The sequence below is a fragment of the Oncorhynchus masou genome, chromosome 19 (genome assembly GCF_036934945.1).
Source record: "Oncorhynchus masou masou isolate Uvic2021 chromosome 19, UVic_Omas_1.1, whole genome shotgun sequence".
Taxonomy (NCBI): Eukaryota; Metazoa; Chordata; class Actinopteri; order Salmoniformes; family Salmonidae; genus Oncorhynchus; species Oncorhynchus masou.
The window spans coordinates 27,531,270-27,549,040 of NC_088230.1; the positions used below are offsets into that span (position 1 = coordinate 27,531,270).

Here is a 17,771-nt window from a genome sequence, read left to right on the forward strand (position 1 = left end):
GACTGGACAGTTTGAGTTTGGTTTTCGTCATCTACTCTATAATGATTAAAACAACAAAAGGCGTGCTTTGTGTTATAGTTCACAGAAGGCACGTTTCACAGTAGACGACTTTAAATAACACTAATTCATAGTTGTAGTAGTGTTAGTGTCAATTCTTCATAATGATGAAAACATTTCCAGACAAAAAAAACACATTCAAACCCCAAGGCTATCTGTGAACAATGGTTTGTAGAATTGTCCAGATGAAATGTAGCCAGCATCATCCTGAAAAACTTTAATGAAGATATAATAGCAACTCAATGTGTTTTTAAGCAGAAATATGTTGGCATGGTCGTTTCAAATTTAATAGGAGTCACATTGATGGAAGTCACAATGGTCCACTTGCCAAGGGGTGGATATTCAGACAGCTGCTGAAACTCTTTGGACAAAATCCCCAGAACTCTGCCCAATGACATCCACTGCCAGATTATGTTTGTCTTGGGATCCTGGCTCACGCAATTTTAAAAGGGAATGAGAATTATCAACTGTCCATCACAGTTCCATTTCCCAAGGTTCATTCATCTGGCTGCTATCACATCCACACTGAATGTTCATGCAATACCCCCTTGGTATGTTACCTTGTAACATACACCTTAATGATAATATTGATCTTAATTATTATTTTTTTTACAAATAATAATTGTACTTTTATTCTTATTTACAATGACAGCCTACACCGGCCTAGTTAAATAAAGGTAAAAAATATATACATATTGTGTTCTACTCAAGTTAGTCTGCTATTTCCTCAGTCCAACAGCAGATGGCAGTAAACAGTCAATGACACCTCCCTGCCGAAGGAGGGCGTCATTGTTCTTGTTGATGCTAAAGTTGAAGGGTCGCAGACACTTTTGCCATGTTCGTGTACTAGTTGGAACTCAGACATTTCCGACTAGCTATAAGTGTTTGTAATATAGTTATACACGTGCCAAAAGTGCAATATTTCCGAGAGTCCTTGTTCCAACTAGGCTTGAACGCAGCAACTGTACAGGCAAAATGACAACATTACGAGCTTTCACATGCGATGATTTGTTCAAATTCAACAACATGTGAGTTAATTTCGATATTTTTTTTATAATAATGTTGAATAGGTTACCTATCTAGCTACACCGTCATTATGTTTTAATGAACAATAGCAATTGCTTGTTGGCTAGTTGCAAGTATAGCTAGCTAGCCAGAAGTTAATTATCATACAGTGCGATGCATAGTTTGAGATGATCTGCTAACGTTAGCTAGTTTACACTAGTCAACTCTTGATTATAAGATACATTATTTGGTATATTTCATGGACCATAATAGCTCACTAGCTAGCTACGCAAGCTTTCCAATATTAGCTGGCTAACTAGAGCCAGCTAGCTAACAGTTAATCGATAACGTTGGGCGTAACGACATTTGATTAAACTGAAGTCTGCTGCACCTCATCGGGGCATTGCATTGAATGCACGAAACATCTCAGTATTTGTTTCTCTCTTCACAGCAACCTGGATCCATTGACAGAGACTGTATCCTTTCAGTACAAATTGTTCCCCAGCATTGTAATAACATACCACCGTCATGCACAGACACCCCAGATAGTGCAACGTTAGCCTTTGTCTTGTTATCGGGAGAAGACAAGCTTTCCTTAACTTTCCTTCACAGTACGGAATCCCATTTTACCTACAGTACCTGGCCCACTGGCCAGAGTACTTCATTGTTGCAGAGGCCCCTGGTGGTGAATTGATGGGTTACAGTGAGTAGGCCTACATGTCATACACACCTAACAATATGATGATTGCTTTAGAGAAAATGCAGTAGCAAACATAATTGCAATAGCAAAGGCATACACTCTGTGTAGCTTCCATCAACATGACACTTCTGACTATCCTCAGTCATGGGAAAGGCAGAGGGATCAGTGGCACGAGAAGAGTGGCATGGCCACGTCACAGCTCTCTCTGTGGCCCCAGAGTTCAGACGACTGGGACTGGCAGCCAAGCTTATGGAGATGCTGGAGGAGATCTCAGAAAGGTGGGGCTGACTTCTAATGCTTCAGGTTACTAAGATCAGGGTTGTGTTCATTTGGCACATTTTTTTTTTTTACTGAAACGGAGGTAGTACTTCAGCGTTTCAGGCCCCGACTCTGTGCACTTTTTGGGTTTTGAACTAGTACTACACAGCTGATTCCACTAATCAAAACTTGATGATGAGTTTGTCATTTGAATCAGCTGTGTCGTACAAGAGCAAAAAACAAAATGTGCACCCCTTGGGGTCCCCAGGACGGAGTTGGGGAAACACTGGACTACCTGGTCCAATAAGAAACCCTTTGCGTTTTCTTGTACCCTACTGAACAATAACCATGTTAGAGTAGAGCTGGGCGATATGGACAAAAATCCATATTGTGCTAAATTGCCTGAATCGATGTGATGACGATAAATAGAACGATAGTTTCATAACACTAATGTGCACCGCTTTTTAAAATATTATCCTTTAAACTACTACTAATAGTTTGATAGTTGTAGTCATCAATTGTCCCATTAACAATCACCCATATTAGCAAACTTATTTAATTTAAAGCTTCACATTTCTCTAGTATAGACTACTTCTCGTAATGAACGATATCAACAAAATGTCTGCGATAAGTGATCGGTGTTGATCATTCTCAGTTTGTCGTACCAGCAAAGATCTACTTCTTTGCCTCACTGTTGTTTAGGAAGGGTGGGTTCTTTGTTGATCTGTTTGTGCGAGTCTCCAATCAAGTGGCGGTGAACATGTACAAACAGCTAGGCTACAGCGTTTACAGGACCGTGATAGAGTACTATTCTGCTAGCAATGGAGAACCGGATGAAGACGCCTATGGTAATATGAACCCCTTCAAATCAATGTAAACATTACTGTAACTCAGACAATCATTATGTGGATAGGTACTCACTCTTTGTCCTTTTCTGCAGATATGAGGAAAGCCTTGTCAAGAGACACCGAGAGGAAGTCCATCATTCCTATACCACATCCTGTCAGACCAGAAGATATAGAATAACAGTAGACGGTGGCTCTGACACTTTTGAAAACAAATACATTTATATTTCTCGATTATCTCTAGTTACCACAGCCACAAAGTCAAAATTGGCTACGGTAAAAATTAATGACACATACATTTGCTTTTTGGTCTTAATTTAAGGTTAGGCAGGGTTAAGAAATGGTAAATATCAGTAGGGTTTAAGATATTTCCACAGTCTACATTAGAAAATTAAGTGAGAAAAGTGTTATTAGGACTTGTTTTATTTTTAGAGCGTGATGTGTGAAAGCTTAGAGAATATCATTGTACATAATATTGGCAGATCTAATAAGTTATCCTTCATGAAACTATGATTTTTGATGACAATGAGTCAGTCACTGTTTGATGTGAAATTTGAAATGCAATATAGAATTGAAAGGACTTTAATCCAAATTCAATAAATGATTATTTACCCGGGTAATGATACTGTATCTGCTGCTTTGTTACAAGTCAGTTCTATGGTTCAAATAAATAAAAAGTTGGATCAGTGTTTTTTTTATTTACACTGTCATTGCACCACAGTAAATGAATAAAACAAAGACATGGAAAAATAATCACTTTTTTTAAGCAATAGAAATTACCCGATGAGGTCCCCAACTTGTCCCTATCTGTAATGAGTAAAACATTTTTTTTCTCCAGACAAGCTAATCTTTCACTGAGTCCTTATTGCTCTTCCTTGGCTGTTTCTCACCACCATCATTGTCACTGCTGCTGCTGCTGCTGCTGCTGCTGCTGCTGCTACCACTACTGCTTTCATCAGAATCATCTCTGTCATCGTATGTGCTCTCCTTGGGGACTTTTTCAGGCACAGGCTCACTGACTATAGGCTTTTCTGATGATGGTGATGCTAAATCTTCTGTAATTTCTTTGTCTATTCCTCTCTCCCCTCTTCCGTTTTCTTCTCCCTCCATTTCTTGGCCCCTAACTTCCTCCACTTTACCCCTATCCACTTCTCCATTGTTTTCTTCCTCATCCTCTTCATCGTCATCTTCTTCTTCATCGTCTTCTTCTTGTTGCTGCCTCTTCCACATCTTGGCCATGGCGAGCAGCTTGAGGTTGGGCTGGTTCGCTGCATCCTCAGGGAAGATGTAGTCATAGTACTCCTCCCACCCTGCATCTGACTGATGGATCAAAATGAAAAGTCAATTAGTGATCAGCCGAACCACAACACATAAACAAGGGTAATTAATTGATGTTGGATTGGTATGATAAGGCTAAGAGAAACACTACTTACCCCGTCCTCTGCCGTGAGCTTTCTCCTCTTCTTCACCTTCTCCGGCAGCAGTTTCTTCACCCTTTCCCTGGTCGTGTCTGAGCCAAACTCCTGCTCAAACTCCTTCCAAGACTCCAGCAGCATCAGACGCTCCTCCTTCTCCTCACAGCTCCTCAGGCCCTTGTTGGCCTCCTCAAAGATCCCCCTACACCTCTGCAGCCGGTCAGAGGTATCTATGGACAGCTCATACTGGGCATAGCTGATCCAGACCTGCAGGTAATACATTTGGCAAAATTACAAAATGATCAAATATTGTTTGATGCGCCACAGTGAGTATTAGGCAGGTGAGTAATGTAGTATGGGACCGTTGGTAGCAAGACAGTCACTAAGGTTAAAGGGACAGCTCTCACCTTGACATGCTGTGTGCGCTGCAACAGTCTCTTGTAGAGACCTCTGGTGTTGTCATACTCTTCCTGCTCGATTTCAAAGTCGATGTAGGACTTCCACAACACCTAAGATTTTAAAATAAACCATTTGAAAGTAAAATACTGTTCAGTGGTATTTCAATTAGTTTTCACTACAATACTTTTCACGTGAAGGTTGTCTTCAGACATGCCGAAAGTGGAAAACCAATACAGTGCGTAAATAAATGCCCAGGGTGAATGTTTTTGAGCCTGACCTCTGGCATGTCCAGTCGTGGCTGTCCGATGGCCAGCTCGAAGATGGCACGGGCTCTCTCTGTGTCTCCCAGGATGGTCTCCAGCTCAGAGAACTTGATCCAGGTGGTGCAGTTCTCGGAGGCAAACTCCAGGTACTTCTCATAAAGCTTCCTACATCGGTCAAACTCTCTGAGCTGCAGCTCCAGTTCAATGTAGCCCTTAAACAGCTTGTTCTTTGGACATTTACCAATGGCTGTGCCCTGGGGAGAGGAAGAAGGCCAAATGACAGAAAATTTCAAGTTTGAAGTATCACAATGAAAAACATAAATCATCAACAGTAGGAACCTTACCAAGCCTTGTCTAGCAGCTTGGAGGTTCTTCTGGCGGATTTCAAACTGTCCGTAGAGTAGCCACATCTTGGCAAACGTGAACTATGAGGAAAGAAACAAAGTAATAAGTTTGATGATTTGTTGATGAATGTTTTTTTGTTGCATATCAAATGTTTTATTAAACCCCATTTCAGAAACAGAGGTGCCATTGACTGTAAACATTGAAAACTACCGATACCTTTTTGTGAGGGATGAGATCCAGACATGCCAGGTACACCTGCCTTGTTCTCTCTGGGTCCTGCCAATCAACACAATAAGCACTGAAATCCACAGGCATATGCACAATGTCACACTTAGCAATGTGAGAATCACAGCCAATAGGGATGTGCATCTTTCCCTTTCAAGAGGATTCGATACGTATCTAGATACAGGAATGATACGTTTTTAGTTTGAAACGATTTGGTTTGATTAGAGAACAAATTGATGTGATTCGGTTGGATGCACTATCATTTTTTGCATAAACATTCATTTTCCATTCTAAATTCATATGAGCTGATGAAGCTCATGAGCTGGGCATATCTGAGCTGACTTCTCTGTGTGTGTAAATGATGTATGTCCACAGTCTATACTAGTATGTAGACACCTGATCTGAACCATAAGGGAGACTAGGCATCGACCACTATCAGATTAGGGTCATAAAAGAGACTAGACATCTACCACTATCAGATTGTCTAAATCGCCGTGACCCCCAACCAACCTCTCCACTCACCGGACCCTTTTGATCACTCGACTAAGCATGCCTCTCCTTAATGTCAATATGCCTTGTCCATTGCTGTTCTGGTTAGTGTTTATTGGCTTATTTCACTGTAGAGCCTCTAGTCCTGCTCACTATACCTTATCCAACCTATTAGTTCCACCACCCACACATGCAATGACATCTCCTGGTTTCAATGATGTTTCTAGAGACAATATCTCTCTCTTCATCACTCAATACCTAGGTTTACCTCCGCTGTATTCACATCCTACCATACCTTTGTCTGTACATTATACCTTGATGCTATTTTACTCTCTGTTCCAGATATTCTAGACGACCAATTCTTATTGCTTTTAGCCGCACCCTTATTCTACTCCTCCTCTGTTCCTCTGGCGATGTAGAGGTGAATCCAGGCCCTGCCCTCTCTTTTGACGACTTCTGTAACCGTAATAGCCTTGGTTTCATGCATGTTAACATTAGAAGCCTCCTCCCTAAGTTTGTTCTATTCACTGCTTTAGCACACTCTGATGTTCTAGCTGTGTCTGAATCCTGGCTTAGGAAGACCACCAAAAATTCTGAAATTTTAATTCCAAACTACAACATTTACAGACAAGATAGAACTGCCAAAGGGGGCGGTGTTGCAATCTACTGCAAAGATAGCCTGTAGAGTTCTGTCCTACTATCCAGGTCTGTACCCAAACAATTTGAACTTCTACTTTTAAAAATCCACCTCTCTAAAAACAAGTCTCTCACCGTTGGCGACCTAAACTGGAACATGCTTAACACCCCAGCCATCCAACAATCTAAACTTGATGACCTCAATCTCACACAAATTATCAATGAACCTACCAGGTACCTCCCCAAAGCCTTAAAAACGGGCACCCTCAGAGATATCATCCTAACCAACTTGCCCTCAAAATACACCTCTGCTGTCTTCAACCAAGATCTCAGCGATCACTGCCTCATTGCCTGCATCCGTAATGGGTCAGTGGTCAAACAACCTCCACTCATCACTGTAAAACGCTCCTTGAAACACTTCAGCGAGCAGGCCTTTCTAATCGACCTGGTCGGGGTATCCTGGAAGGATATTGATCTCATCCCGTCAGCAGAGGATGCCTGGATATTTTTTTTAAATGCCTTCCTAACCATCTTAAATAAACATGCCCCATTCAAGAAATTTAGAACCAGGAACAGATATAGCCCTTGGTTCTCCCCAGACCTGACTGCCCTTAACTAACACAAAAACATCCTATGGCGTTCTGCATTAGCATCAAACAGCCCCCGTGATATGCAGCTGTTCAGGGAAGCTAGAAACCATTATACACAGGCAGTTAGAAAAGCCAAGGCTAGCTTTTTCAAGCAGAAATTTGCTTCCTGCAACACTAACTCAAAAAAGTTCTGGGACACTGTAAAGTCCATGGAGAATAAGAACACCTCCTCCCAGCTGCCCACTGCACTGAAGATAGGAAACACTGTCACCACTGATAAATCCACCATAATTGAGAATTTCAATAAGCATTTTTCTACAGCTGGCCATGCTTTCCACCTGGCTACTCCTACCCCGGTCAACAGCACTGCACCCCCCACAGCAACTCGCCCAAGCCTTCCCCATTTCTCCTTCTCCCAAATCCGTTCAGCTGATGTTCTGAAAGAGCTGCAAAATCTGGACCCCTACAAATCAGCCGGCTAGACAATCTGGACCCTGTCTTTCTAAAATTATCTGCCGAAACCCCTATTACTAGCCTGTTCAACCTCTCTTTCATGTCGCCTGAGATTCCCAAAGATTGGAAAGCAGCTGCGGTCATCCCCCTCTTCAAAGGGGAGGGGGGGGACACTCGTGACCCAAACTGCTACAGACCTATATCTATCCTACCATGCCTTTCTAAGGTCTTCGAAAGCTAAGTCAACAAACAGATTACCGACCATTTCGAATCTCACCATACCTTCTCCGCTATGCAATCTGGTTTCAGAGCTGGTCATGGGTGCACCTCAGCCACGCTCAAGGTCCTAAACGATATCTTAACCGCCATCGATAAGAAACATTACTGTACAGCCGTATTCATTGATCTGGCCAAGGCTTTCGACTCTGTCAATCACCACATCCTCATCGGCAGACTCGACAGTCCCCCCTTATCTCAGCTCGCTGGTCACCATAGCATCTCCCACCTGTAGCACACGCTCCAGCAGGTATATCTCTCTGGTCACCCCCAAAACCAATTCTTTCTTTGGCCGCCTCTCCTTCCAGTTCTCTGCTGCCAATGACTGGAACGAACCACAAAAATCTCTGAAATTGGAAACACTTATCTCCCTCACTAGCTTTAAGCACCAACTGTCAGAGCAGCTCACAGATTACTGCACCTGTACATAGCCCACCTATATTTTAGCCCAAACAACTACCTCTTTCCCTACTGTATTTAATTGATTTCTTTATTTTGCTCCTTTGCACCCCATTATTTTTATTTCTACTTTGCACATTCTTCCATTGCAAATCTACCATTTCAGTGTTTTACTTGCTATATTGTATTTACTTCGCCACCATGGCCTTTTTTTTTGCCTTTATCTCCCTTATCTCACCTCATTTGCTCACATCATATATATACTTGTTTATACTGTATTATTGACTGTATGTTTGTGTTACTCCATGTGTAACTCTGTGTCGTTGTATGTGTTGAACTGCTTTGCTTTATCTTGGCCAGGTTGCAATTGTAAATGAGAACTTGTTCTCAACTTGCCTACCTGGTTAAATAAAGGTGAAATAAATAAATAAAATAAATAAAAGATTAGGTTCATAAAAGAGACTAGACATCTACCACCTAACAGATTAGGGGGGGACAATGTAGCTTGTGTTTTTTGTCCCCCCACTTTGGTTCTGAAATCACCATCACCCACTAATTAACTTGTCATTTTTACAGATTCAGTGTTTGAGCTAGTAATGTATCAACATTTACCGTTTACAAATTAGCTATGACATAGCCACTGAAGGAAAAGATGCACCAGTTGTCACAAAAGAGGAGGTTCACTATATATACACAAAAGCACCCTTTCAAATTAGTGGATTTGGCTATTTCAGCCTCCATCCGTCAGCATCCATTGCTGACAGGTGTATAAAATCGAGCACAAAGCTAAGCAATCTCCGTAGACAAACAATTGGCAGTGGAATGGCCTTACTGAAGAGCTTAGTGACCTTCAACGTGGCACCATCATAATGGTAGGCCACACAAGCTCACAGAATGGGACCGTCCAAACTACCTCTGGAAGCAACGTCAGCACAAGAACTGTTCGTCGGGAGCTTCATGGAACTGGTTTCTCATGGCCGGGGGGGGGGTCAATGTCAAGCGTTGGCTGGAGTGGTGTAAAGCTGGCTGCCATTGGACTCTGGAGCAGTGGAAACACGTTACACCTTCTCTGGAGTGATGAATCACACTTCACCATCTGGCAGTTTGACGGACAAATCTGGGTTTGGCGGATGATAGGAAGGGAAATCTTAAGGCTGCAGCACACAATGACATTCTAGACCATTCTGTGCTTCCAACTTTGTGGCAACAGTTTGGAGAAGGCCCTTTCCTTTTTCAGCATGACAATGCCCCCGTGCACAAAGAGAGGTCCATACAAATATGGTATGTTGAGATCAGTTTGGAAGAACTTGACTCTGACCTCAACCCTATCAAATACCTTCGGGATGAATTGGAATGCCGACTGTGAGCCAGGCCAAATCGGCCAACATCAGTGCCGACCTCACTAATACTCTTGTCGCTGAATGTAAGCAAATCCCAGCAGCAATGTTCCAACATCTAGTGGAAAGCCTTCCCAGAAAACTGGAGGCTGTTATAGCAGCAATGGGGGACCTCTCCATATTAATGCCCATGATCTTGGAATGAGATGTTCGATGAGCAGGTGTCCACATACTTTTAGTCATGTGTATTTTTGGAAGGTAGAAAGAAAGTAATATGAGAGAAAAAAATGAATCAGTGATTCGTAACTTTTAGATTGATTTTCTGACCGATGCGTGCTACATTTGGATCAGTTTGGGGTCCGCGGACCGATGCAGTCGTATCTTAAACATTTGAACCGGGGACCGATGCATACTGGTGAATCGTTACATCCCTAATAGCCATTATTTAAACACAGAGGATGCAATGTAGGCCTACCTTGACCTCCAGTTCTTCATATAGAGCGTAGTTTATCCACAGGTAAATGTATCTTCTCCAGTGCCTCTTCTCCTGTATAGGAGGGATATTGGCGATGGCTCTCTCATAGACCTCCCTGGCAGTGTCAGGATCCGCGTCACTCTCCACCAGGCGTAGGTAATCAAACCATGCGTCATAATTGTGTGGGCTTGCCTATACAGGAAGAAAAACCCAATCCAATAACAAGCCATTAGTGGATAGAATATTGTTTTAATGGATTATTTTAGGATGAAATCTTTGCGAATCTTCATAGGTTTAATTTACCTTGACTTCCTCTTCATACTGAAATCTCCTCTTGCTGACGATGACGTCCTCGATTCCCCTCCGGTCTCCAAACTTCTTCTCAAACACGGTGTAGAACTTGAAAAGCTCCTGAGCCTGCTGCTTGGGAATTCTATCCAGGGCATATTTGTAGATGACTCGAACTCTCTCAAACTAAGACACAAGGGGGAGAAAAGTTGTGTTGTTCTGTTGACCGCAGTTGGAGAACACTATAAACGTGTGGGAATAAAACTGACACGGTTCAAAGTGTCAGATTTACAAACCTCTTTCTGTTTCTCTTCAAATCTGGCGAAGGCCACAAAGAGGTTCTCATCAACATGCTCTTCGCCAAAGAACTCCACTGATCTTTCAAACACCTTCCTTCCATGGGCGATGTAGCCATGCTTCTCTTCAAAACGGGCGTACTTAATCCAATTCTTCACATCAGGATGGACAATCACAAGTGCACTGGAGTTAAGGAGCTTTAAAAAAAAATTTTTTTTTAAAAGAGATGCACTCTACAGGAATGAATGTAATACCACTACCAAAGGCAATGCATCATTACAAATGTAATCATCTGTTAGAATAAAACACCTGTTAATGAATAATGCATATCTACAGTCAGCAACCACAACTAAGGGTGAACACATTTGGTTGTAATGTATTCATGTGGCAAGGGATGGATTATGTTTTAGGATTTTTTTTGTAGGAAGTCATTGCTTTAAGCACTTCCCATCAAAAGGATATATCTCTCATAGATGGAGCGGGCCTTGTCGACTTCCTTGTAGCGCAGCTCAAAGTTGATGTAGGAGTGCCAGGCTTGTTCCTCTGGTTCCCACTCTGTCCAGCGCTCAAACACCTGTCTGCAGCCAGCAATGTTGCCCAGCATCTCTTCCATGTAACTGTACTTGTACCTGAAAGGGGGAAAGCAGCAAAAGAACAGATGAGCGACAAAATCGTGCTTTTTTTTAATACCTAAACTTTTTTAACCAGATATGCTCAGTTTAGGACAGGTAAAGTTGTTAAGTACCAGAACTGGTTGACACGGGGCAAGATGGTGATGGCTCTGTCCCAGATGTTGCGGGCGTGGTTCACCTGCCGGTTCTTCATCTCCATCTCGGCATACTTCAGCCACAGAGCTATATTTCGGTGGTCTACATCCAGAGCACGCTCGTAAATAGAGCGAGCCCTGCGGGGGGGGTAAAAAGAAAAGCTCAGATAACAAGCATCACCGTCAAACTCCATCTATAACATTCACATCGGATTCCATATACAACAATTATCCCTGTCAAAATCCATCTACATTCACATTAGACCGCATATATGTATGAATCACAAGAATCAGCTTCACAGAGACATTGACAAGCATTAACTTACCTCTGGACTTCTTTCAGGCTCTCCTCCCATTGAGCGTATTTTATCCAGTTGCTGATAACAGTACGGTTCTTTCTGATGTTGTCTTCAAATCCCTAAGAGAAGGAGTCAAGTCCAGTTTGTATCTGATTAGATCAATGTATTTACTACTGTGCACTACACAAGATTTGCAGACAACTGAGAATGTTGAAACTGTCTGGTTGGCACACCAACAGAATACCAACAGTAAGACTGAAGTCTGAAGTGTAATACATGTGTCACTTGGGGTCTTACCTTCCTCTTCTTCAACTTGTAATCGTTCAACTCCTCTTCATCAGTGATCTTTTGCTTGGGTGGCGGTGGCAGAAGCTCGAGCTCCCTCTCCTTTGCCTCCCTGAGCAACTGCTCAGCTGTGATTTGTACCTCTGCAGGAGCTTTGTTTTTCACCTTCACAGCACAAATTAAGACGTTATTTTGGAATTGGATGAAACTAATTGATTGAAGACAATACTAGTTGGCTACATAGGTAGTACATGTTCCAAATGTGAACAGTTCGTTTAGTTAGCTGGCATAAACTTTAAATAATTTGCTAGCTAGCCCTTCCTCGCACACAGTTGGGTCAGATTTCTCGATAGAGTAATGTACATTAGTTAAATAAATACAAAATAGCAGTTCTTACATAGCATGCTACCTTTTCGTTCGTTTAATGTAGCTAGAAGTAATCTACATTCGTACCAAAACAAAGCACTTGTCTTGTTATGGTTAGCTAGCTAACGCTACCTGTCTAGGCCATATTATAAGTTCACTAGCTAACGTTAGCTGTTTTTAAACTTTTAGCTACCTTGGCTACTTTCGGTATCCTCTGTTTCCCTGCCGCAGTAGATGCCATTTTACTGGATTGTATGGACGAGTCAATTAGAATCAACTATTACAACAGAATCGATCCGTTTATAATATTTTCACAGCGCGCCGGTGGACTCCGCCATGACACTTTCAAACGTGCGCGCGTTGAACGTAACATGTGAACTGTGACTCTTCACCCCAAGACGTCACCGAGCGTTATGTTTCTATGGTAACATACCTCCCCATTAGCTGGAGCTCGTACTAGTTTTACTTTATTTCTAAGTTTAGGTTGAATGCAGGAGAACAAACTGTTATTGACACGGTATGTTTCGATAATGAGCTAGCTAAGCATGAAATAGAAACCCTGATTTGAATCCCTTTTGCAAATTCGGAAAAATATATATCAGAACTGGAAAAGTTCTTGCATCCACCAGGTGAGTTAGCATGATAGGCTAATTTGACAAGAAGAATGCTACCGGAGTGGATTCCAATGTGTAACGTTAAATACTTGATGTGATACCCCCTAGCTAGTAATTTCATCATTACAAGAATGCATTTGTTGTGTCTTGGTCAAATTTGTATTGGAAAGCCATTTACGTTTATTCGCTTCTCATTTGCTTTTCTCTTCCAAAATCAGAGAAAGATGAGGACTATAACTTCCTCGGGTGGCAAAGTTGAGACTGTGACTGTGAGGAGAACAGAGTCATCGGATGCACATGCGATCAATAGCCTGATCAGTCCTGCCACAGTAGCAGTATTTGGACGAGTAAATGTCATTCATCTACTGTGAGTATGCATAGCCTTAATCATGTCTGCCAAATGCATGAAACAGATATTCACACTCAAGGTGGAAGAATATTTTTTGTTACATGTCAGAATGCATGAACATGCAAGCGTCAATCCATTTTAGATGGACCAAAATAATTTATCCTGGCTTCACTGTCTGTATGTTGGTATCCTCAGAGAGAAGGCCAATCTGGCAGTGACCCTGAGCAATGCGAAGAATGAGGTCTTGGCCCATGCTGCCTTCTCTGATCACCCCATTGGAGACATTGTGGATCAAGCTTGTTGGGAACCATTCCTGCATGACAATTACAGTGCTGAAAAATACACGGTTTGTATCAACTAGAGAGACTTGTTCTTGTTTCCTTTCCTCTTCTCTGGGTTTAACTGTATTTTCTCGTCACAACAGCCTCTGAACACACTTTTCCTGCACCTCTTCGTGGCACAGCCAATCTTCTCCATCGGGAGTGCCAAAGAGATTGTAAGGTAGGAAGCACAGGAGGCTGGTGAGGGTAGGATGGCTCACAATAATGTCTGGAATGGAGTGAATGGAATGGTATCAAACATGGAAACCATGTGTTTGATACCATTCAATTTATTCCATTCCAACCATTACTATGAGCCCTTCCCCCCAAATTAAGGTGCCACCAGGAGATTATCAAAGTTTTCTTTGTATGCAATCAGCAAAAAGCGAGTGAGTGTCAAAGTGAGCAGCACTAACAAGTTATGGCATGGCATTGCTCATAATCATGTAACAACCCCTTTCATAACGTAAGCTCAAAAATATAACATGTTCAACATTTCCATAATATAATAAGACCAGGTTTGAATCCTGTTTGTGGCAACAAGTGATACAGCAGTCTGCCATTCCTATACCACATATGCTTTTCCAATTTGATTCCACAGCCATTCCATAAAATTTCAGCATGAGAAATTAGATTCTCATGATGTGATATTGCATGCACTGTAGGTTCTTGACAGGGTGATGGATTGTGCAATAAGAAAAGTAAACATCTTCTTACAGAACTGTGTTCAATGCTATCACAGAGCTGCAATACATCTGCTTGGTCTCCCCAACTAGTCGATGTCTAGGTAAGTGTGTCATCCTTTTTTATAGAATATGTATTACAACATGTGTAATCATATTAGTTAACTTTCTTCATCATGTATTCAAAAATATATGATTGTGAAGGATTCACAGTATGCCCACTCCCACTGTGTGTTTTCAGAGCGTGCACTGGAAAAGATCTTTGAGCCCATGAAGAGTCTGAAGGATCCAGGGCCCCAGTGTTCAGCATTTGTGTGCCACAGACACAGCTATTGCCCAAGGCTGCATGTCCGCCGAGCCAGGTCCTCATAGTCATTTTAACACACCTGCGTTCTGTACCATAGCACTTTTGCTTTATACTCTCAAATTTGATTTTGCAGTTCACTGTATGATAAATTACTTTTTGGAATTAAGGAATTCATTGTTTAACTCCAACCTGGTCTCGGAGCATATCATATTATTCTGTACGTAAATCCGAAGAAACGCAATTTAGTATATGTTAGGTTTTGTATTGTATGTATTAATTTGTGGATGTCCATCACCCATTTCGTAAGATATGTTAGAAATTACAATTCGTATTATTAGTTACGAATTTGCAAAATGTACAATATGTTATGAATTTTCTAAATGTATGATATGTTACGAATTCTAGCTAGGCGTCTAGGTGGCTAACGTTAGCTAGCGGGTTAAGGTTAGGGTTAAGTTTAGAGGATAGGTTAAAGGGTTAAGGTTAGGGTTAGCTAACAGTGTTAAGGTTAGGGGTCGCCAGGCTGCTCATCATTACACACAACTGTCGCCATCATTATGCACACCAGCGCTTCATCGGACTCACCTGGACTCCATCACGTCATTGATTGCCTCCCCTATATCTGTCACTTCCTGAGTTTCATCGTCTGCATTGATGTCATTATGTTTCTCTTGTCCAGATGCTGTTTTTGTTTAGTTTAATGTTTATTTATTATTAAATCTTCACCTGTACTTGCTTCCCGTCTCCCACCGTCTGTAGTTACGGAAGCGATACAAGGGCCAGGGTTAGCTAAAAGGGTTAAAGGAAGGGTTAGCCAACATTCTAAGTAATTAATAGGTAGTAAGTAGTTCAAAAGTTGCTAATTAGCTCTAATGCAAAAGTTGTCAATGATGAGATTCGAACAACCTTTGGGGGCGTAATACGCCCACCCATCCACCCCGACCAACCACCCTTCTTTCGTTTTTGCTTTAAGTAACCATCTTTCTTATATAACCATACCAAATGTAACATATCATACTAATTTCAGAATCCCGGATTTACATTTACCATGTCTAGTCTATGAGACCAGACTGTTATTTCAATACGTTCACATGTATTTCTATTCTAATTTTAGTGAGGGATGATCCTTGGGTTGCTCATGGCTTTCATCAAGTGATTGACGCTTCTGTTACAGGGTGGAGGATCATGATGACCTCACACACATCTTTGCGGAGCAGACAAAGGCCCTCACAGGATCCTATGGGACTTACTTTCTGGCTGAACTCATTGAGGCTCAGGACGACGAAAATCATGCAGCTGTTTGTGAGGTCAGCTATGTTTACAGTTCTATTTCTTTGTTGTCATGAGAATATATTTATTTCTCCTTAATGCATTCCAACTTCAGCCAAAACCACGGGAAAGGAAAAAACTTCTGATTATTAAGCTTTGGATCAAGTCAGCCATGTTGTTCTTTCTGATGTTATCTGTCTCTTTGTTTTATCATTGGCATCAGTAATCTCTGATCCACTGTCAGAGAGTTCAGTCCATTTAAAATGTAATAGCAGCGGTGCAGATGCTTTTTCCTGGTTCACAGAAATCCTGCTAGGGTGAATTCCCCCAGGACTTAGAATATGACAGATCTTTCCTCCCCTCCCTGCAACTCAAGCTGACACGTGTTCATGGCAGCATATGGTAGATGAGAGTTGACACTGCCAAGGCAGGCTCTCACTGAACATATTGTGTCCAGACATCTGTAGCATTTAGTTTTTTTTGCCTGTATGTGTTCTCCATTCAGAGAACAAACAGCACAACACTTCCCAAGAGGGTTGTACTATTCTGCACTCTATTTTAACAGCATTGCCAATTATTTACTTATTGTGTACTTTTTTTAAGTTATAGCCTAGAACGAAATACTGTAATTGGTCAAGTTTGATAGTATGCACATGTATATTACTAGTGTTGATACACTTGATTTAATTACAAATGGCTTTACAGTAAAATTACTGTGTCTGTCTGTGTTCTGTCTTCACAGAATGAGGGAACTGCTGTGGGTTTCATCAGTGTGAGTGGTGACATCAACTTGAAGCTGCTCAATGAATGCTTTGAGCTTGGGCCCTTCAACGGTCTGTATAAGCCCAGTCCAGAGGACCTGACTGAGACTGCCCCTGAGCCAGAGGGAGAGGGGACTTCAGGGGACACCAACACCATCAGCCCACAGGGTAGCACTGGAGAGGTGCAGTATGAGATGAATCTGACCCAGAAGGACCCATGTCCAAAATCCAAAATCAATGATACTGTAAGGCGATAACAGATATGCAATTGTTAGGCAAAATGTGACATATTGGTTTGATTAAATGAATTGCAAGGTATCATCACAGGACGTGGACCAGACAAAGGATTTTGATCAAGGTGGCATTACAGAAATACCCAGTGAAGTATCAGAGGTAAACCAATTATGAATTCCTTATGGTATTTCCTTCATGTCCACCTAGCTATGGGCTCTCATTCATCTCCTATTGATATATTAACACTATATTGATGTCATTGCAGCCAGGGGACAGCCAGGCTTGTGCGGTAAAGCCTCAGGGTTCAGAAGTGACTCTGAAACCAAGAGTCTCAGTAACACCCAATGCATTCTGTATTCAATTATTTGTCATCTACAAGAATTTTGAAATGAGGTAAGTTCAGGAGAAAGTCACAAGTATAACGTTGCTGTCTGATGAAAACCTTGTAACTCAATATTTGCCCATATTTGTATGTATTTATTGAAAGCAATAAGTCCCCTCAATGTACTCTGAACATTTCATTACTCTAGGACTAATAAAATGTATTCAAAATACCTTCTGAAGTTTCATAATTGTTGGTTCATTAATGGGAAAATATGTTAAAAAAAAGAAAAATCTTCAATGTTTCTGTTTTAAGAAAAACAGCGACAATAATTTGATTACTAAGTCATTAATTGATTAAGTAATTACCTAGTAATTATACTGGCATTGTTTGGATGAGAGTTTAACTAACCCATTAGAAAAAACGATTCTGTTTTGGATAAAT

General features: G+C 41.5%; 3 protein-coding genes across 6 annotated transcripts in view; 2 read left to right on the plus strand and 1 right to left on the minus strand.

Annotated features, from left to right (window-relative positions):
• Positions 1-953: 953 nt before the first annotated feature.
• LOC135506092 (N-alpha-acetyltransferase 20) lies at positions 954-3,548 on the plus strand. Its single transcript, XM_064925512.1, has 6 exons — positions 954-1,085; positions 1,514-1,538; positions 1,675-1,765; positions 1,905-2,040; positions 2,723-2,868; positions 2,961-3,548. The coding sequence occupies exons 1-6, from the start codon at positions 1,033-1,035 to the stop codon at positions 3,044-3,046; spliced, it is 537 nt and encodes a 178-aa protein (XP_064781584.1). The 5' UTR covers positions 954-1,032; the 3' UTR covers positions 3,047-3,548.
• LOC135506091 (crooked neck-like protein 1) lies at positions 3,544-12,833 on the minus strand. The gene is made up of 14 exons (XM_064925511.1): positions 12,662-12,833; positions 12,115-12,267; positions 11,845-11,936; positions 11,498-11,656; positions 11,215-11,381; positions 10,752-10,930; positions 10,471-10,641; positions 10,168-10,359; positions 5,504-5,563; positions 5,287-5,367; positions 4,957-5,196; positions 4,688-4,789; positions 4,299-4,547; positions 3,544-4,185 (listed from the first exon to the last, which is right to left on the minus strand). The coding sequence occupies exons 1-14, from the start codon at positions 12,707-12,709 to the stop codon at positions 3,709-3,711; spliced, it is 2,370 nt and encodes a 789-aa protein (XP_064781583.1). The 5' UTR covers positions 12,710-12,833; the 3' UTR covers positions 3,544-3,708.
• A 63-nt stretch (positions 12,834-12,896) lies between these two features.
• The window catches only part of cfap61 (cilia and flagella associated protein 61), a 34,628-nt gene continuing 29,753 nt past the window's right edge, over positions 12,897-17,771 (plus strand). For 2 of the 4 annotated variants that reach the window (XM_064925513.1, XM_064925516.1), the window contains exons 1-10: positions 12,904-13,097; positions 13,301-13,449; positions 13,627-13,777; positions 13,856-13,932; positions 14,471-14,538; positions 14,676-14,796; positions 15,916-16,048; positions 16,753-16,953; positions 17,087-17,164; positions 17,271-17,398. In XM_064925513.1, the coding sequence (XP_064781585.1) occupies positions 13,307-13,449; positions 13,627-13,777; positions 13,856-13,932; positions 14,471-14,538; positions 14,676-14,796; positions 15,916-16,048; positions 16,753-16,953; positions 17,087-17,164; positions 17,271-17,398 (1,100 nt within the window). In that variant the 5' untranslated portion in view covers positions 12,904-13,097; positions 13,301-13,306. Of the gene's footprint in view, positions 13,098-13,300; positions 13,450-13,626; positions 13,778-13,855; positions 13,933-14,470; positions 14,539-14,675; positions 14,797-15,915; positions 16,049-16,752; positions 16,954-17,086; positions 17,165-17,270; positions 17,399-17,771 lie in introns of all 4 variants that reach the window. The other 2 variants (XM_064925514.1, XM_064925515.1) reach the window with 2 other exon arrangements.